Genomic DNA, 26122 nt, shown 5'->3' on the forward strand with positions numbered 1-26122 from the left:
ACCAAGCTGTCAGTAGCTGCCAAGAATATGATCAGTTCCCCATGTGTCAGTTCTGTACTTGCATCTAGAGCCATCCACAGGTGGGAATAGCTTGTTCTTCAGGATTAGGGACATCTGTCAGTGGGCCATTGGTTTGAAGTTGTGACAGTCTGTCTTTTTAGCAGCACAGGAAGAAGTACGGTAACTACCTCGCAGCCCCTTGGCAACAGCAAGACTGTGAAAGCTCATCAATCTGTGTGCCTTCTCAAAGGAGCTGCTCACTCTGCCTGGATACCAAACTGATTCTAGACAGAGAAAAGGTTTTTTGAGCTCAAAGTCTTTCTTTCTGGGCTCTACGACAGAACACTGTCAAATTAGAAATAAATAAATAAATAAAATACTTCCTTTCATGTGTGAATTGTTTTCAGATATCGTGTAAATACATTATTGGCTTTGTAGAAGAAAGAGTGTAGTAACTGGTAGACAGCAAGGAATTTATCCTCAGGGATACTGCCAGTGTTATTAAAACAGTTATGTAGTACAAAGTGGAGATGCAGCCATTGTCTTCAGTATTTCATTCATGTAATCCAGCAGTTTGTAGGAGTGAATGGACTACACTGTGATGTCTTATGGCTGGTATTAAGGGCTTGGAAGAAGGCAGTCTCTTTTACTGTACAGTATATTAAGAAAGGTTAATGAAGTTCATTACTGGAAATACGAATGCCACAGTGAGGCGGCCTTGATACTTTTTTGGATTGTATCTTGATTCAAAAAAAAAAAAGAAAAAAAGACTGTGGGATGATTTTTAGGATGGTGTTCTGGTTTTTACCATAGATTTGGCTTCTTGCAATATTTTGACAAGTTTATTGTGTCGTCATTCCAGCTATAGAAATGATTAACCACGTGCTCTGAACAATTCAAAGACTAAATGCTGTCAGTTTATTTGGATCAGATTTAATTGAACACAAAGGTTATATTAATTTGTTTTTGTTGTGATTGTGGATGAAGCGGTATTTATTTATTTATTTATAATTTAGGAAAACACTCTTGAAGTTTGTTTTGCTTTGCAGATAATCTATTTTTGAATTCTGTGCCCATTTGTTTCAGAGTTCATAAGCAGTATGTTCTGTTAACATGTTGTCCTGCCTGGTCTCATGCTGTTTCCTCCAGATTATCAACTTAATGGCTGGTTCTGATTTTATTCCTCTGTGCTAAAGTGGCAGGTATATTTTGCTCCAGGCTTCATCACTAGCATTGTTTGACAGACAGCCCTCTTTTTCTCTCCAAATTAACGTAGCTGTGCCAGGTCTTACGGGAGTGAAAGCCTGAACTTCTGACAAATGGTCTTCATGGTGTATAAATAGCAGAGTTTGTGTAAAACAGACAGTTGTAAGCTTCAAATATTGTGGCTTATAGTGAAAGTTGTCTTTATTTAACAATATACACCATAATACATTCAGTTAGAAATTTTTCTATGTGCAAAAGGACAGAAAAAAATCCTAATAAATTAAACAAAAATGCCTTGAAGTTGTCATTCTTTTGAAAATTTGTTGTGCTGTCTCTCTGGGTCATGTCAGGGTGTTGGCTGAACAAAAGATGATCAGGAGTGAGTTAAGCAGGGATGTAGGGAAGGGAAAGTTCTCCTGAGGAGAAAGGTGCTAGATCAGGCCACTTATGTGCTTCAGTGGGTGCAGTATCTGTGTGCTTGGCCTAGCCTGTGTTGCAGGAACATCATTTTTTGGTATGGCTTAATCAATGTAATTACACTGCTGGGATCATTTGGTTGACAGACAGTGAAAAGGATTCAGATCTGAAAATTTATTTGCAGGCTTTCTTGTTACCTTTTATAAAACAAAAATTAATATTTTGTTATCTTCAGTGCATGAAAACAGAAAGTGAGTGTTTCCAAGATGAGTTCACAGCAGAGCTACCATAAGATGCAGGAGTTTTAGCATCAGATCTTATGTAAGGTGTGAATATTGCTCACTGCCAAGTATCTTATTTTCACTTTCAAGTGATTTCCTGGTTTGTGATAAGCTTTTCTTAGACTGTGTCCCACTCTTGGCAGTTTGGAAAGTGCTGTATAATGCAATCTTGGTTTAGATGCTGTTGCAGTACAAGTAAATAAAAAGTAATGTGTTTCATTATTTAATCAACAACTATTTCATACATGATGCGTGTTATGAAATCTTTTCCTACTATTTCCACTTTGTATTAAATTCCATCTATTGGATGTTAAAAACTTGGGGTTCTTTTCTTCTTTATACAATAACTATTCTCTTTGTTTTGCCAGCCTCATAAAGTGACAGATGGTTGTTAACATTCATGATAACCTTGAATAGATCTGCTTCTTTGCTTAGTATAATACTTTCATGTGAATTTGTATAGCTGAAAGATGGATTAAGAATCTTTTTTTTTCTACAAGCATCTACTCATTCAAATCTACTGCTATGCAAAACACTTTGTTGTCACTTGTGTTCAGAATGTTGAATGTGCCAGTGATTATAGTAGTCTGTTGTCATGCTGAAACAATGTCAACATTTGTAACAGCCAGTTTCTGTACCCCTAGTGCAGTGAAGTATTATTTTTTCAAGTATGCAATGCTCAGTGATACAGAACATAGGAATATTCTGAGATTGCATGTTTGTAAAGTCAGCTGTTTATGAGTTTGCCACAGTTAGGTAGGTCTTCGATGAGTATGTTGAAGTTTTAATTCCTGCTTTTCCTAATGCTGTTACAATTAGTATTGCTTACCTCAGATGCTCTGTACGTTTCCTGCTCTGCCATTATTGATGTAGGAAGAATTAGGTATAAGGAATAAGGACAGGTATAAGGAAATCACTAGGATTCTTTTAGGGAGAGTGTATACTGAAGTTATCCTTGTACTAAAGTGAATTTGAAATGTCAAAGAAAAAAAACAATAGTGTAAAATGGTATGTGGTCTGGTTATGTTACAGAAATTCTAGGCTTTATTTAATTTTGTAAAGGAATTACATTCTGTTGACTTTAAATCCCTGATGCTTTATTAAATATGCTGTGCCTAATTTCTTCACGTTACTTGGTCACAAATAGGAGTAAAAAACATGCATCAAATATGTAAAGACCATTCAATGAATCATTCTTATAAAAACAAGTTGTCACCAAAACTCAGCACAACTGAAGAAGAAATTTAAGCACATACTCAATTTCAGGCATGCAAGTAACCACATTACAGCAGTAGGATAACTAATGTGCTTAAAATAAACATGCCTTTTAAAATGTTTTCTCGTGTCAAAGCCCTTTGCCTCTTCTGCGTTGTATTTTCATTGCTACAGCTTAGTGTTCCCTTTGTTCGTGGTTGCAATGCTCATGCAAGTCACTAGTTCCTGAAAAATGTTGCTTCAGCTCCATCACGCTGCTGGTTCTCAAATCTAGATTTAGTACACTCTAGCACATTAAAAATATCAGTAGTGTGAACTTGGTGTTTACCTATAGAACTGTTTATTGCACTATTGAAATCTAAGAGGGATTTGCATTAATAATGAAGAAAGCTATAAAAAGTATGTGCAGATGTTTCCTAATGCAGTGAGTCTGTTTCTCTAAAGGCATACGATCACATTTGGAAAATTGCTATTGCATGTCTTGGCAGTTTGTTAAAGACTGCAAACTTAAAGTTAACTGGTATTTTGATAGACTGAGTTCAAGGTCACCTTTTGTTTAAATGATGTTTTGTTTTCTGTAATTAGACCATGCCAGGTGTATTAAGTATATAATTAAAAACACAAGGTTTGGCTAATTCAGAGTAAATGAGAATGAAATACAAGGTCATTATTCGTCTCTAGTGAGACTCCAGATGAACAGCGCACATGGAAGTATTTATAAAACATTTTGCATGGTTAAAAATTGCTTTAGGTTGCTGTCCATGGCTTTTAAATCAAACTACTCACAGATTTTTACAAAAGTACCTGTAGCATAGAAATATGTTCCCATGCCTAGTGCTGAATTTGGGTGGAAATAAAATAAATATCATACATAATTTTATGATACAGATTTTAAAAAAAAGAAGGGAAAAAAGAAAAAAAGGTATTAGGGGAGAGCCTATGAGACACTGCAGAACGTTACTAAGGTGCATTTCCACTGCACAGTCCCAAGCAAGTGACTCAGAGCAGTAGAAATAATACCTGAGATGACATGGACTACTTCTGTGTCGACGGGTTGGATTTCTTGCTCTGGAAATGCTCTGTGCAGTACAGTGGTGGAAACTTGCCATTTATCGTGCAGTAACCAAATGCTAATGGGGGGACAGAATTGATTTATCAGTGACGATCATCATTCCTTCTGGACTTCTGACCTGACCAAACTTCTCCTTTGCTTCTCACTATTGTGCCGTGTTTGTTTTTGGAGAAGTTAAGTCAAAGATGATGTATGCTTCCTGGACTTCATATCTGCACATGACAATTTGACTTCATAAGTTAAAGTAGTCCTGAGCTACAGAGGTACATAAATTTTAAGATAGTATTTACCAAAGTAACAAGCAGTTGTTTTCGAAAATTCCACTGGAGATGCTGGTAGTTCTAGAAAATGAAGTCCATTCTCTGAAATCCATCAGTTGGAAGTATTATAAATTAACCTCTCTGAATTCAGATAAAACAAGGAAAGCATATACTTAGCTCTCACGAGTCTCTGTATTTTTGAATATCCTATGTGGTTAAAATCATAAAAACTAGATGATTTAGAGTTGCACATTTTCTTTAGAACTGTAATGTACTTGGAAATTCTTTGCAGTGAAAGGCCCTTATTCTCCACAGTTTGTATCAACATCTTTTCTCTGCTCAAAAGCAACCAGGAATTGGAGAGAGGTGCCTCAGAAGGACCACCGGGAGTAGAGAAGTTGTTCACTTCCTGCAGAAATGCAGTCAACAGGAACTAGTTGCTGAATCTTTTGCTTTGGCAGTAATTTCTGAGAGAGAGATTTCAGAAAGCTCAACCAAAATAATTGGGAGATTACTTTTGTCATTTGTCATTCTGCAGTGGCAGGACCAGAAATGAAACAAGCCCCAAAATTGTCAAGAGTGAGGGTCAGCATGAGAGAACAACTTGTAATCTTGCTTAATTTTGTTATTACTTTTTAATAAAATTATTATTTTATTATTACTCAAGCCTGTTAAATTCCTAGCTGAGGAGGAAGGATTGCCATAGTATTCCAGGGCTGTTCCAGTTATAGTTATGGGAACATAATAATATTTGGAATTGTTTTCATGTTAGATTAACACCTATGTTTCTAAATGTATACTTAGTTATCTTTTTGCCTTCCCTTATTCATTGCCTTATAACTAAATCCCCTTTTCCCGATGCCCACATTTTTTTTCCTTAATCTTATTTTCTACAGTATAATGTTCATTGTTTTTGCAGATCTTCCCAACAACTTTGGATTTGCAAAAACATTCACTTCTTGAAACCTACAGCCAAACTATTGCCCTGGTTTCTCATTTCACAATAAACCTGCCCTTGATTTGCAAAACAAAGCAGCTGACATTGGCAAAGTCCCATTTCAAAAAGAAACACAAAGATGATCAAGTGTACCTGCAGCATACACTATAGCCATTGTAATTGATTGTCAACTGCATCATCTGACAGCAGTCCTCTATGGCCCCAGGGGTTGTATAGCACTGAGCATTGGCACACCCTGTGTATCCATTTTTGAAACGTGTGTATACACACACTCAAACACCCCTTTCTGTACTGAGCTCCAGCTACTCCAAGGCACTGGGGTAAAGAGAGTCTTCATGTATACACCTACATACAGAGTCTGTATCTGCACAGCTCCTGTATTCCCTACCTGGGAACATGCACTCCCATTTATAAAAGTGTTAGTGCCAGAGTCATGTGAACATAGGACTGCTGGAAGGGACCTCAAGAGATCATTGAGTCCAACCCCCCCATGCTAAAGCAGACATTCCTATCAACTACCAGACCATGATTTATGGGATATATAGTAAGAGTTTTTCAGCTAAAAGTTAGAATGAGTGCCTGTTGTATGATAGTACTGACTCAGGAGGCCAGTGATCCTGCCAGCTGTCTTTGCAGGACTGACTACATTAAAAACATATTTAACAAAATAGAAAGAAGAGAAGTAAATGTAAGTAATTATCAATTTGGAATGCAGTGTCCCTGAGAATATACAAAAACATAGCATAAATCTTATTTTGAGTAAGATCTGGTTTTCCTCTTGTTAACAACAATACAAGTTTCTCTTAACTGAACAAAGGTGAAAGATCAAAATAAGACACATTCCATTCCTGAAGTTAAATGAAAGCATGCTTGTACTTGATATGATGGGAAATAGCTTGAAAAATATTTTATTTTTTCAAAGGAAAAAAACAGAAAGAAGGAAGTCATTTTAAAGCTGTGAAGGACTTTGTATGCAGGTGGTTATCCACTGAGTAAGTGTCAGGTATTTAAGTGAAAGCTGGCTGGCTTGTCCATATGTTTTAATATTTTTATTTTTATTTTTTAGCCGACTGTGCCAGGAGGCTTCATGCTTTGGTTGGCTTGTACTCATCTAAATAAATGGTACTTGGTGCCAAGCAGTCTCTGATCACAACTAACCTTGGGTGAAATTGAACTGGAATTGCTGTGTTTGATATGTTCATAGACATGGAATATACATTTTTATGTATGAGTAATGTCTTACATATTTCTCAGCAGATTTTTCATTCTTGATGCATTCTCTAAGGGAGTGCTTGCTCCAATGGTTGTACAATAGAAAAAAAACACATTGATTTTATGGAAAACAGTAGAGAGTAAAAATGCTGCTTTGTGTTACTTCTGTGAACAGACACATCTACTTGTGAATTAGACAAGAGAGTTTTGCTGTAAATACAGCAGGGCTTGAAATCAATTTAGGGAGATCTACAGGACACATCTCAGGAGGTTGGTAAGTCATTTATCAACTTGCAGATCACATTTAACGATGATAACATGGTGTCAATTTTATGTAAATTCTCATTAAGTATGTTTTGTTGCTGCTATTGTTTTGTTTGTAATTTCTTAGTGATGATTACACCTTGAGGCGTGTAGTCAGTTTTTAGATATTTCAAGTAGGAAGTTTCCAGCTGACACTGATGCGTTAAGAAGCTCGTATCTGGACAAACAATTGTAGGAATCATTTACAGACAGCTTCCTGACTTTGTTTGTAGAGAATTCCTTTCTATTTCTTCCTTCTTGTGTAGAAATATTAAGTGAGTGCATGTCTGAGTATAGAAGGACTTTCAGCTTTAATCTGTGGATAGCTGATGTTAAGAAATGATATTTTCTTTCCAAGCATATATATGTAGAGGTCAAACTGAAACATGCTCAGTTAGGGCTTTGTCATTGACAGTAACCATTTCAGACATGGTTTGCTTCTGAAATTTTTAAAGCAGTCACTGAAATTATTTGAATCCTTTAAGTTAACACGTGTTTCATGATGATGCGATGAAGGAAATCTGAATACAATTTGATTGCGATTCAGACTTGCTCCGTGAAAAGCCATCTGCATTACGACTCAGGTATTGCTGGGGCTTATCTCGTGGTCCTGTCCCATGTTCTGCTTTGGGTGGCTGTGAGTAGTGTCCCCATCTTCACTGCTGGCATGGGTTTGGCTGGTTAGGCTGTGAATAGCCCTAGCATGACATTTTAATGACAGAATTTGACCTCACTGTGACTTGCTTCATAGTGTGAAGTAACTGTATCAAGCATTTTAGTCATTACCTGTAAAAAGTGAAATTACTTCAGGATTAAGGCACACTATTTTGAAAGTTTACGCAGGCTACACAGTTGCTTATTTTGTTGTACCTGCATGTTTTTATTTTTATTTTTCTCTCATCTTCAGTAGGTCCAGAAGTGCCTTTTAATTAATAGGACAGATCATTTCTTAGCATTCACTTTCTGGTGGTGAAGTGTTCGCTTATTATGCTCTGGTTGTCATGTAAGCTTTTCTTCACATTAGTTGCACTGTTTTAAATAATCAAGCCAAATAAATTGCATAAAGTGAAATAGCAATATTCTCCTTGAAATATTTTAATTAAAAGTTTTGTTGAAGCATTAAGATTGACTAAACCATGACAAATTTAAAAGCATTATAAGAATAGCAGAGTCCACAATTCTTGTGATAGCTCTGATGAAAATGCAAAAACGAAGTGGTGGTTTTGCAGAGCAGTGAGAAGACACGATGCCAGGTCCCTAAGCACTTTTCTGAGGGCTTTTGAAAGCTTCCAAGTGAAACGATAGGCAGCCTGAGCAGTTAAATCAAAGCAAGGCAGGACCTCAACAATTACACTGCAGCAATGCAAAGGGCGGTCTCCCAGTGGACTGCTGGTGACACCTTAAGCTTTTTCTATTAAGACTGTATTTCTGCCTCGTCACAGGTGCAGAAGCTTTTAAGAAGAGTATGTGATGAGTTAGAATTTAGAGTTTATTGTTGGATGACTACTGCAGGGCAGCTGTAGTGCTTGAGTGGATTCCAATTTACACCTACTGTTAAGGCATAATTTACGTTTCTTTTTGTAATGTGAGAAGATTAAAATTATAGAGAAGATGAAACAAGCCTTTATTCCTTTTCATTCTCTTTTTGAGATAGTTTATATTAATAGTTTATATTATGAAGATATAAAAAAACTTAAGAAATTATTGCAATATTTTGTAAGACAGTATTTTAAAATACTGCTTCCAAAAGCATGCATTATTGAGTCCATACATTATTATACATCAATGCTGTCTAATAATCATACCACAGCATTTACTGTTGGTATCTAGCATTTAAAAATGTATTTTTGAAGTTTACCCTCTAAGTAAGTACAAGAGCTGGTATTGCTTGTATTACATTTTCACTTACAGCTTGATTGGTTCTGAGATCTCCTGCCATTTTTGGTGTAGGTAGGGCAGTCTTCTTACTCCATTGTCAACTACACTGTCAAATACATTAATCCTAAAATGTGATGAGAATACACCATCTCTGTGATTCTTCTGAAGGGATGTGAATACCAGAAAGAGAAAAAAGTTCTGATTCCTACACCCCTCCTGCAGGGTCTCCCCTGCTGCATTTCAATTACTTACAGACTGAATATGAGGAAACTACCAATCCAGTTGCCAGAACTTTGGGGCAAAAAAAATACAATTAATTCTTTGGTAGCTGTAGTGTATAAAATCAATTCTATTCACTTTGTCATGAAAGCATGACCATCCTTCATAGGTATTTATGATTACCCCCCAAGCCTATACTTACCCAAAATGCGATACTTAATTTTACTATGTGTGTTCTGTTAACATTTAATCATGTCAGTGTTTCTAATTTTTAACTACCCTGTTCAGAGAAAAATGAAAATACCTTTTGTGTTATTTCTGCTCTGTTTCCTGACAAGATGAGACTTAGGTGATTGTGCTCATGATACCTTTGGAGCCTTTTTGTGCAAATTTGGTAAATATGGAGATGTCAAAGTTAACATTATGCAGTTTTCTTAAATAAAACAATTGGTGTCCGAGCAGACCTTGTCAGACTTACGTCTGTGCTTAGATGTGGGCTGTGGTCCCTCTGGCCTGCCAGTGAGTTGACCTTCACAACTGCAGCTTGGAAGCAGGGATACATATGGGTCACCATACCCTTACTCATGTGGGAGATGCTTTGGAAGGTGGGAGGGGTCTGGCAGAAAAGGGCACCATCTAGTTCTATGACTTGACCGGTACTGATCAGAGCAGTCTGATGCCCAGCAAGGTGAGCTGTTGGGCTTGCACAGCAAACATCAGGCTCCCCTCCCTCCCCACTCACCCACAGCTGTGATCCCATGTAAGGAGGTAGGCAAAACCCTGAGGCTTTCACACAGTAGGAATGACCTTTTTTGGCTACCTTCTGTCATTAGGTCAGATTAAGCGTAAGATGAAGCTGCTTCCTTACTCTATTTTTTTCTTCCTGTTTGTTCTCCAATTCTACTGCTGTTACTATCAGCAAATCAGGTCTGTCCTTTCTGTCAAGATTCCTGTCTGTGGTTCAGTTGCATCTCACCTGAACTAACTTTTTATGTAAGAATTCCCTTTTTCATGTAATGGTTTCCATCTGTCTGATGAATAAAATCTAAACTCATCATCTTTGGTTTGAGCTGCATTTTAATACCATCTGCTTTTTTGTCCCTCTGTGAAACAATAGAGATGTGAAGAGAAAGTGTTTTTGTCTTGATTATGCTCTCCATAGAAATCAGTGGATAACATCCAAAAAGGAGATTTACTAGACACAAGTTCAATTTTGGCTTTGTAAATTCATTAAAGAAAGAGCTGTGAATGTATTTATTTCTTCTACTGGACCTAAATCTTTGATTTTTAATGGCCCTTATTTTGATACTCGTATTAGTATAGAGATACCTATTTAACTTCTATTTTTGTCTTCAGAGAAATTAATACGTTAAAGGTGTTCTGCTTGTAGGTAGGAATGTTGTATTATCCAGCTTGTATGACTTCCATGCCAAACAAAATTCAGGCTCCGGGATGTTTTCTCTGAAAGGTCATTGGAAAGGTGAGGAGCAGAGATGAAATGATATCATTTCATGTTTACATTCATTATACAGTGCAGTAGTGGGTTGACCTACAGGAAAATAGAACTCCACATCTGAATTCCTTCATAACTTCCTAAATCAATTGATAGTTCCTGCTGCTGGAGGGAATTTTAGAAAACTATGTGGAACTGGCAGCAGTGTAGCTATTACTGCGTTCTGGTTTTGAGGGCTTCTTACTATTTATATAGTGTGACACTGCAGCAGCATTATAAGCAAAAGGTTTAAAATATATATTTGAAATGAGTTTGTATCGTTATCTCTGCTGGGTGTTTTCTCAAAATTTCTCATTTAATGCATTTTAGTTTTCATGGAGGTTTCATGTCATCTGCATGTAATCTCTGTTGGAGAACATGGTTAGTATCCCATATAACTACCTTTTTTGTTTCCCCACCTGAACTGCCCTTATCTGTTTCTCCAGCTTTTATGATTCTATCTATGAACTTGTTTGTGTGTAAAATTTTCCTTAAGGCTAGTTAGTGCTGACACAACTTGTTCTATTCTTATCTGTTTCTATGGTGTTTCATCCTTTATCGCTCGATGTTTTCTTATATAATTTTCTGTTGTTGTTATAGCAACAATAAATAGCAAATATGTCAGTTTTCAAGTGACACTGCTACTGTTAAAATATTGCATGACATTAAATTGATAAGCAACTTGATGACAACCATGTTAATAGGTGTTTAGTTCATAACTAGGTTTCCCTGCGTGTTATAGACCACCATATGTTATAAGCACAAGCTCCCAGAATGGTTGATGTTTGAGATACTAATGTCAAAAACAGCAGAAGATTCTGTGTAAAGCAAGAGAAGATGCTCATGGAGGAAAGAGGCAAGGGGTTTGAGTTGGAAGTTGAGGACTGCAAGGAGCCAGTATCTCATTTTATAAATAAGTATTTAAAGTTTGAAAATGCAATTATCAAATTACATATTTAGAAAAAAATGAACTGATGAACCAGATTTACAGGTTTTTTTATACAATATGCTACGTTGCTACTTTAAAATCTCTCTTGATCTATTTGAGATTTTAAAATATTTAGAAGTCATTACTTGCATTCATTTTGCCTTTTAACAGGGCCTTTGGTGAATTTGGCATTCACCTGTAATTTACCAAAATAATCTGGCTTTGGTTTTCTCTTAACAGCGTTGAGAACTTCTCGTGAAGTGTATGGTATGTGTAATTTTGACTGTAATTTTGACGGTTCTTATAAAGATTTGTTGCTGTACATTAACACTAGTTTTTAAACTGCTCAGTATGGTGATGTTTTCTACTTGTGAAGGATGTTAGCAATTTTGAAATAGATGCTTTTTTCAATTACATGTATTCGTATGTATTTCTGAGAGTAGGATTTTCTTTTTCAGTAGTGTATCTTTATACATGCAATAACTGTGTCAAGACGCAATATGTGCGTGTTGCTAAATTCAGATATAACTCAGAAGGTCTAGTACAGGTATGTAGTCTGTTTGACACTAACCCTTTGTTTCCGTATATTTGTGCTCATGCGTATACATTAGATCCATTGGTGAAGAGGGATTTTTTATGCTTTCTTTCTTCCAACAAACTCTGCACAATGACACTTAATAGATGATTAAACCCATTCATTTGTGCCTGGTCTCTGTTCATTTTTACGTCTCTGAATGCACCATACCATTCAAACTGAGGAATAAGTGCTGTAAACAGAAAACTCAGTGATGAATTTTAAATAAATGGCAAAAGCATTTAATAGCCTCAACATTGATAATTTTGTCTTTACTTTGGAAAAGCACTACTCTAAAAATGGTCTTAAATACTGAATTGTTTTCACAAGACACTGTAAATTGAATTAAATTTTATTTGTCTTTTAATTATTTCTGAATGTGCAGTTGAGAAACATGATTTTGTTTAAAGATGAGCTGTGTAGTAACTGACTGAACAGTTTTTCACAGATTTTCTCTGAGTACTGACCCTGTGCATTGGAGGAATGCATTTGCCCGGCTCTCGTTTTCCTTATGCTTTTTATGTGGCCTACGAATGAGGTAGATAGATTGTATAGCGCAAGTTCGAGCTTGATAGGAACTCTTCATTATTTCTTGCTCTTACAGTTGGAAATAATGTTGATATTGCTCATGGTTTTACTTCTGTTTCCAGATTATGAATGCTACATCAATTATAAAACCTTTTATTAGACTCCCAACAGGGTTTTTCACAATAAGGATTTAGATATGAAGTTATCACCACCTCAGAATCAAGTGCACTATGTGCAGCTTTTTTGTTGTTGATACATCATGCAATGAACAGAATTTTATGGTTATTTTATTTTTCTTCTGCTGTACAATGAATTTTTTTTTTTTTAATAATTTAAGTCTGGAAAAGAGAAACATAATTAAAATGTAAACAGTCAGTAAGATGAAGTGAAAAACCAGCAATGGGTAGAGGTCAGAAGGATTCTTACCAAAACTGTGGTCATATCATATGTGTAGAAGGCTTTCAGAGTTCAGATATTCCATACCTGTGGGCCGTGCAGTTGACATAATTCACTCTAGAAATGTGAAAGTGGAGTATTGAATGCTAGAACTTTAACTGAGATTGACAGTGTTGTCACAAAAGCTTCCGTGGTGCCTGTTTGCAACTGAACTTAGCTCTGTCTAATGTTTTTCCTTCATCATAATAAACTACAACTATATCTGCAAGTTATATTTAAAAAAAAATAAACTGAATAAAGAAACTAATGTTCAAAACGTATGGATTGAATGCTTTAGACCTTCTTAGGAGATAATACTGTGCAGGTAAGAAAGCTGGTTTTTGGCTTAATCACGTGCATGTTTGAGTCATAGGCAAAATATTTGATAGAATAGAATACTTATGTGGCAAATTATTTTGGCAGTTCTGGACTCAGTGAGTATGCCACTGAGTCATTTAATCTTGTTTAATAAATAAATTGAGTTTCTACAGTGGAGTAAGCACAAGGTGTATTATGTTTTGTAGAAGAGTCTACTTCAGAATTAGAATCAGTGTCGAGATTGTCTGCTTTTCTTGTTCATTGATAGTGGCTTTTTTATGATTTACTGTTGCTGTTAGTGGTACTTCAGTACATGGACCTTTTAATTCATGTAACTGTTACCTTGTTCTATATTTTCATGCTTCCAGGATATTCTTAGTATACTACTTGCAGAGTGAGGAGCATGCTACCTGTCTTTACAGGAAAAGATACTGTGTATTATTTAAAAGCTGCAAGCTAAGTAGTAGTATTTGTTAGGTTATCACTTTCTGTATTCATTAATTTATTTTAGGTTTAATCTAGTCCGGATTAGAAGGAAGGCAGTAGCTATATCACATATAGAGCTAGCAATGTGTATTTCCTCAGGTTGGCTAAAAATTATGTGATAATCAGTGGTTCTTTAATTAATACTTAGTTTTGTAAATGTAAATCTGGTGCATTTCATCAAAAGAAGATCTGATCGTGTTGGTGAAGCTGCTGAAACTTCAGTGTCTAGCTGATTTGTAGATGGGACTTCAATAAAATAGTGATGTTGTCAGGGAGAACTAAAATACACCCTGAGTTCTACAGAGATATTCGACACGTCTCCTCAGTTCTTGAAGGTGCTAAGATTCAGAGCTGTTCTGGTCATTTTCCCTAACATCAGAGCTGTCGCTGTGTGGTGGGGGCTGGGACTGACCTTGCTTCCCTGTGCTCACCACAGCTCCCTGTGCTCACCACAGCTCCCATATGACTTTTGTGCAGCAGGGGTATTGTTTCTCCCTGCTGTGATTAACAGCTCAGTTACATTTCTCTGCTTAGCCCCAGCTTTGTCCAATTGCTGCATTCAGCATTTGCCCTTTCTGCTTTTTGGACTATCGATTAATTTTCCTGTGCATCTCATACCCAAGGTGGTTGAGAGCTAGAATGCTCGGTGCTTGAAATGAGAACCAACAAACAGAGTGTCTATCATTCTTCCATTTATTGAGGATGACATGTTATTTTCCTAGATCCTTTCTGAATAGGCTATTTTAAACGGAACTGATATTTCTTCCTTGTAAATAATATAATTAAGTCAAGGTTCCTCAGCAAATAAAATAAGAATTTGTGTGTGCTTTTTGGGCTGCGGGGAGGCTGTCCTCCCACAGACTTATTCCTGTCCAGAAAGTTTAGTTTTGCTGTATCTGTTTTTGCTGTAGTTTGAGCTATGAGCATTTCTAAGAAGTTTCAGATTCACATGTATTGTCTTTCACTAGGACACTGAGATTTAAGGTTTAAAAATTCTTCCAGGTTAAACTCTGTTCTGCATCTGCAGTTAACTTCTGCATGGGTATATCTCGCATGCCATCCTGAACTTCGGTTTTTCTTTTAAACATAATATTGAATGGAACTATTAATGTGAACTTGCTATACATAACTCATTATGTATTGCATTAATTTGTATGCTTTAGTACTGCTTTCCTTTTAACTTCAAAACTTCTATTTCGTATTATTGATGCTTTTTAATTTTACTTCCAAGTATAGAATTGCATTTACTAAATATTTTAGCCAAATGGCATCTTTCTTTTTATTTATTTATTTATTTTTAATTTTACCTTTATTATGCTTGGACATCCTACATGGTTTTAATTTATGTTAAAACAAAAAGATCCTAAATCATTTGCATGTCAGTAGTTAATACAACTTGTACTTGCATGCAGATCACTAGAACTTCAAAAATATGCAAAACCTCATTTCCTGAACATTTTATAAGTTCTCTTCTCATTGAGGAATCAAATGTCAAGGAGACAGTGCCTTACCTTATAAAAAAACAAAAACTTCCGGAGTAATGTTTGCATTTATACAGGTGAATGATAACTGCAATTTGCTGAAATGGGATACGTAGTTCTTAAAACCTTAAGCATTCTGTTTATGAGGGAGCTAGTTATAAAAGAGCATTAAAACTACTTGCCCTGCAGATCTACTCATTAATACGAATAAAATACTTTTAGATACTACATAGTAAGTACACTAAAAACTCCAGTTGAATAATTCATTTTTGTTTTAAAGCTGTATATCTATGTGGATTATATTTGAAAAACATTTTTGCATGTTTTTTTAGGTTTTGTTTTTTTCCCATCTATAAGTAGAAAGGGCTGAGGGGAGATCCTGAATAGTTTTACATCAGGTGTGGTAGCTGTTCTGCATTCCTGTGTGGATGTATTATTGTGTTTAAATAGCACAATGGATGTCCACATGGAGGGATTTTCCTAAGCTTTAGATTACTTATTCTGTTGGGAACTCCACTAAACATTTGTTGTATTTTTCTTTTGTATTCTTTTGTCTGTATTTTTTTTTTGTATTTTTTAAAGAAAATCAGAGTACTTAAAGAACACCATGGTCTTTTTTGAGGCATTTTAAATGGTGAGTTTTTGCCTGTGATACTGTAGAAGTCATTACGAAAAATGTCTGTGATGGATGATGCAGTTCTAAAGAGAAGATAAAAGCAAATTATAGTGTTGTGCTTTGGTAGATTCAGTTGTAAGTGTCCAATGTTAAAATGCAATCTCTAAGTGACAGAAGCAAAAACAAATAGAATAATAGGATTTTTTTCCCTTTTGTACATTTCTGAGATTAAATTTTTATTATCAGATACTGAGAAAGTGATCTCACAGTTACTTATCTATGGACACTTTTTATCTACCACTTTTCTAGGGTACACAGCTTGAAGTTTATTCCCTCTGTTCAGTTGCTTTTTATGTTTTAGTGAAAATTATTATACCCCAACTGCATGAATATCATATTATTTAGTAGTAAAAGCAATGTAAATTATATTTGAGATGCTTATGATATGATCAAGCATGAAAACACACACTTCTTAACTGATGTTGTCAGGAGCTGTGGAAAATTGCAGCATGCAAGAGTTGTAATATCATTAATTTTTACATGACTTTACATGATGATTTGTGCTTTTCCTTAGATTTCAATTCCTGTAGTCAGTATAACTTATTAAAGCTTTAAGCTCCTAGATTATTATTTTTCCTGAACATTTTAGTCCTTACAGTTGCAGAAATGCCTAAATTCTAGCTGCCTCCTCATGGCTCAGAAATAAGAAGAGAAGTAGATTTTTGTCCTCCAAAAATCTATTGTTTTAGGAATGTAATTTTTCAATGGCAAAAAAAGATGAAGGACCTAGCTTATAATTTTTGAATTTTAGGATTGGCAGTTATGAATATGCAAAGAGGGAAAGCCCTGGGTAGTATGCAAATCATAGTATGCTTTAATGCTATAAAAAACTCACTTTTTCCTCCTCTTGGTGGTTTGCTATTCAACTGTAATACTGTATGAAGCTGAGAAAAGTCTTCAAAAGCTGAAAAATGATTATAGTAACTGCAACTGAGCTTTCTGTTGTTAAAACAATATACAGTTCTATTCTAGGAACAGAGCAGGTTTGAGTAGTGAAGATAGGAATTAATAATTGAACATTTATATAAAATTTTATTCCTAAAAGGACTTCTGAAAATTAAGTGAAGTTGTTGTGGTTTATTTTTCTGTTAATGCCATGTGCTTATTTTACTGTTCCCAATGTGTGAGGTAGTTCTGTGGAATGAAGTTTAGGTTTTGAAATTTCACAGTCCTGGTTCTTTTCTGCCGTAAGTCATCAAAAGCAACAATAGCAAATGAGATCTCTTTTATATTTGTATACACTCATAATTGGTGTTTTGCAACAAGGAAATTTGCTCCCTAAAATACAAAAATAACTGCTTTTTCTCTACTCTCTGTTTGTGCTGGTTTTCTTGTGACTGGTTTTCCTCCTCCAGTGACGGCTGGGGTAGGGATGATGGCAGGTTCGGGCTCTGACATGCAGCCTGTCATGTACAGCAAAAAGGGGAGAGCTGCTGCTGAGCATATAACAACAACTGTGGCATATTTCCTTGCATGTAAGGCTAAGAAAACTTCCACATAAGTGAGCTTTTGGGGTTTGGGTATGAACTTTCATACACCAGAAAAATTAGTCAGGAAGGCCTACTTTTTGTGTCAGGGATCCTGACGCCAGTCTAACTTGATGTATTAGTAAAAAGGACTTTGTCAGTGGATCTCATTCAGTAAGAGAGAAGAAAACTGCTCAGCAGAAGTAAAGGAAAAGCTACAGCAGAGAGAAAGTTTCTTTTACCCGAGGCCGCTAACAACACAGAGCAATCCAAGGCATGCACTGGTTAAATCTTAGAAAGTGCTATAGGCAACCCACTTTTGCAATTGCCATAGAAAATTGTTGTTGTTAGCCATTCTGTTGATAGTTCATATTGTAGGAATTACTAGCAGATGGGAAAATAGATGACTCAGAATACAGTATTAACGATCCATATTTTTTTAATCAAAGGCCTCTAATAAGGCATGTTGCATCTGTAAGATTCGTTTAAGCAGTTGCTAGGAAGAATTTGTTTTTTTCAGTAAACATAACAAACTTGACACGGATTATTTTTTGATCGAATATCTATTTTCTTGACAATTCAAACCCCGAAAATGCATTTGCTTGTTTTCATTGCACCACCTTAATGGCAGTATTCCATAATTTAGTTTGATGGAATGGAGGTTTGCGATGGTAATTCGTGCATTATGGAATTACTAATGAAATCTAATTGTATCATATTGAAAACATCACAGGCCTAGAGTTTTTATTTACCTCTGTTAGCTGTCAAGGGTGGATTAAGACTGTAGTGTGCTACATCCACCAAAACTTTGGATTTCGCCCCCTGAAAAGTTTGGATGGCTACAGATGTGTGCTGGCCAAGACTGGCTAACGAGTTCCAGACTCTTTTCCAGACCCCTTCACTGCAGTTCATGGTCTGCAAGCACTGCCAAGTATCTCAGATACGTTTCCTTCCTCCCGACTCCTGTGCTGGACACAGGTAGTTAGGATTCACATTGCATTGCTTGTCTTGATGACCTTTGAAGGTCCTCTTATGATTCTGTATTATCTCCTTCCTTCTCAGCTTATTAGTACAGATCTCTGGTCTGTAGTCGGAAATGCATATATATGTTCCAGTTGCATGTTCTGGCTTGAATCTTTGTCAATATGATCTGATCGAGGTTGCAAACAAAATATATAAGATACAGTGTAGGCCCTCCTGCAGGCTGGAGTATTGACTGCAAGTAATTCTTCTTTGGCTTGCTGAACATAGCAATCCAAATGAAGCTGATCTATCTGAGATGCACACAGTTAGACTGAAAAAGGTAAGAACTGTTGCAGTTCCCATGCTGGGGTTTAGTTCTGAGAGATGTCTACATTGTCATGGGATGAAGGAATTCCTTCTGTGTCGCTGTTTGAAAATGTAATAGGAATCAAACAGCCTGAAGCCAGTGTTGACCAGAATGAGAATGTTTTCTGCATAGAAAATATTCTTCTGATGTAATGGTGAACTTCACTACAATCTACCTAGCTTACATTATTACGGCACTGGATTATTTTTTCTTCAGCTACAAAGCTTATCACTGCTTCTTAAAAACCCAGATAGCTGTAGGTCCTGCCACCTTTGCACCAGGGAATGTAACTTTCTCAGTAGCTCTCATGTGTGGTTTGATCACAGCTTGTAGATGTGCCTGAAACTTTCACAGCCTCTTGAATATTGCTGTATCCCAGCTTAAGTTCTCAGTAATGAGAGTGATCATATTAAAAGAAGCTCGCAAACAGTTCTGAACCTGTTCTGCTGCTTTTTAACTTCTGCACTTTGCTTTCTTGGAGAAGTCACTAACCCTGTTATGAATGGGTTGAAAAGTGAGCCAGGAGGAGACAATCGATGGGTATCCCATTTGGTAAAAGTTCAAGATGAGTTATACTACGTTTCCTCACTTCTGTTTCCTAAGGAGAGTGTGCATCGTATGGTTGGGTTGTCTTTTCCTAGGACTATAAATGAAAATTACAGTTCAGCTGCAGGATTAGATAGATATGCTTTGGTATCTGAAGCATATCAGTGAAGGCGAGTGCTCCATGTGCCTTGCAGATGCTCTGTGCACTGAAGCCTGCCTCTGTCTTGGGACTGGACCATCATGACACTGTCATGTGATTGTGAGCATTTGAGCTCAGAAAGGACACGATTGATTCTCTTATTTGGAGTGGCAGAGATTAAACTGTTATTATCAGACAAATAGCTTGATTACTGAACCACTGTGTTTACAGCTTGTAAAAAGCTATCAAAGTGTCATTTAAAACCTTTTTGAATTCTGGTAGCTTGCACAGAAATTCCCATTTGTGTTGGTAGCCCATTTTTCAACAAGCCATGTGGGGAATTATCTATGGCAATTTAAACTGTGAACTCTTTGCAAATGAAAGAGCAGGAGAGTGCCAAGCTCTATCGCTTTAAGAAGCTGCATCAAAATATTCCTCATGCATGGGAATAAGTTGCATAGAAATAATTACGTTTCCTGTTTGAGTTCTTTCTGCACATCTCATTTAATAGATTTTCTGTTGCGCTCCGTGCTTGGGCTTCTGCAGTCTTTAGGGTTCAGGAAAATATATCCGTGGAACAGAGAAAAGTCAGAAAAAGCAAAGGTTTTGACATTCACTGAGGAGACATACGTGTGCGTGCACAGAAACACATCCTAGAATGAGCTGCAGCATTTCAATATGATTAAGTGGTTTACTATAGTACATAGAGCTCTCTGACCATTACTGTCTAATCTAGCATCTGATGTCAGATGGATGAGATTCATAACTCTGTTTTCAGATTCTTAATTTCCCGTTTTTCTGTTATTTGCTTCCTCTGTGTGTCCCAAGCATCATCCGTTCATACAGATGAGCACTGCAGTTCCCCACATCCCCTGGGTGACGTGACTGAGATCATTCTGAAAGATTCTTGTTCTCTGGATTTAAAAATTCATTCTCTTTATATTTTAATTTCCAGACCAGCTGTCAGTGATCCTTAAAGAATATTTAATTCCATTTGCTGGCTCTGTTTCTTTGACTGAAATTTAAATAAAAACTCACCCATCACATTATTCTCTGACAATTTAATTTTTTTTAAATTGTTTTTTGATGCAGAATAGTTATGTGATCACACAAGCTTGAGTCTATTATATACAGTTTAAGCCTGATGTCTGCAGTGGTGATTCAGAGGGAATAAATGGCTGCCCAGCCTGGCCCTGAACAGACACAAGACTTCATCAGTGCCATTTCTCACGCAATACTCACACAAGTGCTTACTGATAGTGCCTGTCTTGTTCTTGTTCTTGCTAGTCCATGGAGCCACAAACACATTTCTCAGATGTGCTAAAAACAATGGTTTTATTGCTTCTCTCATCTCTACTGCTGAGAACCAGCTAAAGGGGCATCAGTAGTGTTATACTTTCTGACAGTGCTGCAAATCCCTTTGAAACTTCACTCATGTAGAGGACGTCTTCGCTGAAAAGTGTCTGTAACATTCCAGTTGCACTTACCAACCAGCTGAAAAAGGAGGAGGAGGTTTACAAAAAATCTTGAAAGAAGTTTTTTCTCTGAAAGTCTCGGTGACTGAAGAATGATGATTCCTTTCCTCCACCCTTTTCTTACATTTATCAGATGGGAGAAATGTTGTAAACTGGGTGGAGGCAACTTCTTTCTTTCTGAGATGGAAAAAGTGCCATTTGTCCTCAGCAGAGTCAGACATTGGTGATGGGCTGCTGAGTGCATCTGGTTTCTGAAGCTGACGCTGCCCTGAGGGCCTCTGGTCCTGGGGGATATTTTGACTGCTGGCTTTTAATTCTGACCTTCATAGGAATCTTACTGTTAAAGCAACACTGAATGAAAATAGGCATCTTTTTGTTGTACGCTCTTCTATATTTGTTTCTGCTGTTCACTCCATCTTGGTTCTGCATTTCTTTGTTTACTATGCACAATGTAGTGTATTGGTAGCAGTCACAGTGCTGGGGGTTTGGACTGTATGTAGCAATATGTGCTGCTAATTTATATGCCTCAGATGCTGATAAAAATAAAGATCAAAAGTAGTATTTCATTCCTCGGGGAAAGCAGATCAGACGGTGCTGATGGAAAACTGCCCTAGATTCATAAACTAAGCATTGACTCATTAGTAGGTTGATTCAGAAAATGTTTTCTTTTTTCTTTTTTTCTCCTGAGTTAGGTGGTGTGCTTGTTTGCAATGCCAGCATGTTTGCAAACACGGTATAGACCGTCCCTTTCCTAGGATGCAATTTTTTGTGCTCTTGGAAATGTCTTGATGTTTATCACACTGAGTGAAAAGCAGTCGGCACACAGGCAGTTCTAACACGAGAGGGAAAATGAAGAAAGGCACTGGACTTCCCCAGGAAAAAATTACATAGGGCAACCAGTGGAAGGTGTTTCAAAAGTTGAACCCTTTGAGATGGGGCACTGACACCTGGTGTGCCCTGGTGCCTGCCGGACCCCAGCCTTTGCTTGCATACTTCTTGTGTGACCCACTTCTTTTTAGAAGGAAAAGTGTGTGGTCAGAGGTGATTTCCTCCCATGAATTCAGGAAATTTTGTGTATTATTTAAGTGCCTTCTTGGCAGATGTTGACCAGTTCTGGCAAGAGTCTGTTGAGGAGTACAGGTGTCTTTGTCGCTCTTATCAGAGGAAATATCTGTCAGACAGTTACGTACACTTGTCTGTTTTTTAAGGCTTCTGTGACAGACCGAATTCAGTAAGGAATATTTGATTAACCAATGTAATTCGTATGTGTGATATAATCTTGTATACTATGGCATGCATTTTTTTCAGCTTAATTAATTTTCAGGGTTTTTTTTCAGTTTAATTTGTGGCCTATATTTATTCTAATTACAAGGTATTAAAAGGGAATTTTTAATTGTTATTAACTGTGCTGCATGCATGTGTTTTCATATGCTGTTACTGTGGAGCTTCTGGCCTTACAAACAGTGATTTATGTACACGCACAAGGTATGCAAAACACATGTAAATTAAAGGGCTATGAAGAGCGATGGCTTTCATATTGCTTGTAAATAGTTTGTAATTTTTTTCTATGTTTTTGTTTGCTTGTTTTGTCTTTTTTTTTTCCACAGTTGAAGAATCTAAGTTTAGAAGAGTTACAGATGAGGTTAAAGGCTTTGGACCCTATGATGGAACGAGAAATTGAAGAGCTTCGTCAGAGGTACACTGCAAAGAGGCAACCTATCCTGGATGCGATGGATGCCAAGAAGAGGAGACAGCAAAATTTCTGAGTTCGTTTAACTTTCGGAGATAATGCTGTGAGTCAGTGTGAACACTCATAACTTCTTAAGTCTGAAGGAATTTTATTATGAGAGGTCAAAAAAACCCCAATCTTTTCATTCTTCCTTCACAAGCAGTGACAATTGGAGATGTGACAGAACACGTGGTATTCCGCAAAGGGAGTGAAACACATTACCACTTGTTAAATTTTCAAATATTAAATGTAATAGAAGTTTGATCTGTTACTTCCCAGTCTTCTTCAGGTGTATTGTGGTAACTTTGTGTTGTACGTTAGGAGTTGAGTTTTAGAGCACCTGGAACTGTTTCTTGATTGTACAACACTACAGAGCCTTATGTTGCAATATATTTTTCCTCCCACTTAGTAGCATATTTATTGTGTAATCTTTGATTATACTATTTATTTTATGCCTGTTTTCTTTCTTTTTTTTTTTTAATTAGGAAATACTGGGTAATATTATGGAGAGCAGAGCCAGATTAGATAAAGTTAGTGTAGTAGTAGAATGGACAGAAGCTCACCTCTATATTGTCTTTTTAAACTTCAGTTTCAGCAAATGGCCCAGTTCAGGACAGCACTTGAATGTGTGTTCAGTCCATTCCTATCAACAGAATTTTAGGCATACAGTAAATAATGAGCACGTTTTTCTGCTCTCCAGAATCAAGGACTGTGGCTGTAGTTGAGCAATACAATTGTTACACTAGAGAGCATTCTTTTAGAGGATATTTCTATCATTTTTACGCACACAAAATGATCTCTCATTAAACAAGAAAACAAGTGCCTAATTGGTTTAGATTTTTCTATTATTCAGGAGAAGCAGTGCTTGCAGTCACTCCTACAGTGTAAATTTCCAATTGCTACTGCAGTTCTGACCAGTATCACTTTCCTATTTTGCACCATACTTATATGGTAGTTTTATAACGAAGTAACAGCTACACTTTACACATACTGGATATGTTTTTTAGTTCATTTAATTTTTTAGCACTATTTTGAGGGAAGAGGGGTGTTTAATATTAGAGGTTTGGGTTTGGTTTGTTTTCACATTATAGATGTTAAGGGATAGTAATTTAAAAGCCAAAGATATCAACTGAATACTTATATATAATGTAAGTACTGAAATGAAGCAATGTATTGCAGATCTTTGAGGGTTCTGTCCTGCAGTCACTAAACAAACAAAATTCCCGTTGTCTTCTGTGGTAGATTTTTGGGAAATCAGAAATGCAGGACCAAGCTTTTAACACCTTTTTACAGTTTCTTCTGTCTGATTTAGATTGTGTGATATCTAGTAGGTAGAATTTACAGCATTGCAAAACCTATTTCAGACTTAGCCGAAAATGTGATCCACTTTCTGCACAATCTACTGGGTTCTCTGTTGCAATCTTTATAATTGTTACCTTTTTATAATTAACTTTACTGTGATAGTCGTACTTCTTTAAACAGTATAACTGAAAAGGTCTTTACTTTCAACCTCCAGCTGTTAAGCTTATAATGGTGACTACTGTATGGGCATCTTCTGTTTTCTGGAAATTGGTAATCATCTCATACCTCTTAACAGTTACTGTCATCGTGTGTGGACCGTTTAGATGGAACAGTGCAGGTTTTGGACATGGTGCATTATATCATAAAACTTAAGCAAAAGGAGAGCAAAAGATTTTACAAGATCAGCATATTACAGCTGTGCTGGGACCAGGATTTGTTTTTGAGCTGCATTACAGCCATTGTTGTCATTCTTTGTATGTCTGTGTGTGTGCCACGCTCTAATCTGTAAACCCTAGAGTCAAATAAATTTTAATTGTGATTGCTAGAACATCCTTACCCTCAACTCTTTGTATATTTCTTAAAATAACGACCATCCCTTCTGAAGAAGCAAGAACACAGAAGATCCATAAAAATTACTTTAGGTAAGATAAATGCACCTTGTAGTCTTATGCCTCACATTTATACAATGAAATGATGAGAAGTAAAAAATAACAATGCAACAGTGTAATCATATCACCGTATCATTAGATTATAATCATAATGCAGCAAAAAACAACTGCAGTGAACAGCCCCATTTGTTTGGCTCTTATTTAAAATTCATTTCTAATTCCTCAAATTTCTGGTGTATGCGTGTCTATATGCACATGTGTGTATATATATACATATCTATAAGTAGAAATATAGAACAGGATTACTTAAACTATCAGGAGAGGAATGTAAGTTGCTTTTCTTGGTGTGCCTTTAAAGCAAAGTGTCCAGACACTGTTGCTCTCATCATTAGCAGCTTGCTTTTCCCTTACTCTCTGAAACTTTTCCCATCAACAAGGACTTTGATTTTGAATAATGTCTTTACAGTATAATTTACAGTGTAATATAATGATCACAATTTTCATATCTTATGTATCCTGAAAGCTTTTTAATGTAACACACCAAATATGAATTAACTCTCACAGAGAGACTCCAGTAAAAGGTGATTGCAGACTGGAGGTGCTGCAGTCTGACATCTGAAAGGTATCAGAAGATAAAGGACATCCTCTCTTCACTCCTCATCTGTCTGAATAGAAGTAATGTGCATAAACTTAGTGCGTGAGCATACACATATGCAGGAGGAAAATCTAAAAGTGATGGAATAAAATTAAAGTGAAGCAAGCCGCTTAATAGAGGTGGAAAAATAGCTTATGCAACACTGTAATCTGGGTAGATATCAGCAGTTTGTGACCAAAGAATCCTTCCAGCAATGAATATGAAATTATTCATGTTGCCTTTCTGGGACAGTGCACGCTGCAGCCAGTGTGAAACCTGTCTTTGGTTTCAGAAGCTAGCATTCTGGGCTCCAAATTAAGTGCAAGCATAATTCATGGAAACAGGTCTTATATTAAGAGATGATTACAACTTATTTTTCCTTTCTTCTGTTTATACAAATAATCCGTGTTAATGGCTGCCATCTCTACTGCAGGATGAGTGTCTCTGTAAAGGAAAGCAGATAGTACAGTGAATGTGACGTTTTAAAAGCAAGGTCTGTGGAAAATCTGATAGAACTACTGACAAGGTAACCTTCAGTAAGATTTTAACCAAGCAGTTTCTTATTTGCTTCTGATTTTGTCTGTTGAGGTTTAGGAAGAAAAAGAAAAATAGTTTTGAAAAACAATTGCCTTTTACTAAACATTTGTAATAAAAACAAATTTTTCATGTATAATGTGTGTCTTGTCGTTCATTCTAACTAAAGCTAATGCCACTGGTAACCATTAATGTTCATTTACATATCTCTCATAATTTTATTTCCTTTCTATAGAATTCAGTGTACTTCTGTTGTACTCACAGAAGTGCACGCCTCAAAGTCAGCCCTGGAAAGTATTTTTCCAGTTCCAGACACTGCTGCAAACTCCAGAAGTCTGAGGATCCCAGTAGAAAAGTCTTAGTGTAGTCCAAGGACAGGAGTCCTGGATCGTTTGTCGAGTCAGTGTCTGCAATCTAAGT

At 36.5% G+C, this 26122-nt stretch overlaps 1 protein-coding gene across 2 annotated transcripts in view; it reads left to right on the forward strand.

Moving 5' to 3' along the window:
- The window catches only part of STK3 (serine/threonine kinase 3), a 128532-nt gene extending 102691 nt beyond the window's left edge, over positions 1-25841 (forward strand). The window contains exon 11 of one of the 2 annotated variants that reach the window (XM_065751688.1): positions 22503-25841. In XM_065751688.1, the coding sequence (XP_065607760.1) occupies positions 22503-22661 (159 nt within the window). In that variant the 3' untranslated portion in view covers positions 22662-25841. Of the gene's footprint in view, positions 1-164; positions 704-22502 lie in introns of those variants that run through there. The other variant, XM_065751689.1, reaches the window with a different exon arrangement.
- Positions 25842-26122: the final 281 nt, after the last annotated feature.

Source organism: Cyrtonyx montezumae, unplaced genomic scaffold, assembly GCF_038088225.1.
Source record: "Cyrtonyx montezumae isolate F1298 unplaced genomic scaffold, pur_monq_1.0 scaffold_8, whole genome shotgun sequence".
Taxonomy (NCBI): domain Eukaryota; kingdom Metazoa; phylum Chordata; class Aves; order Galliformes; family Odontophoridae; genus Cyrtonyx; species Cyrtonyx montezumae.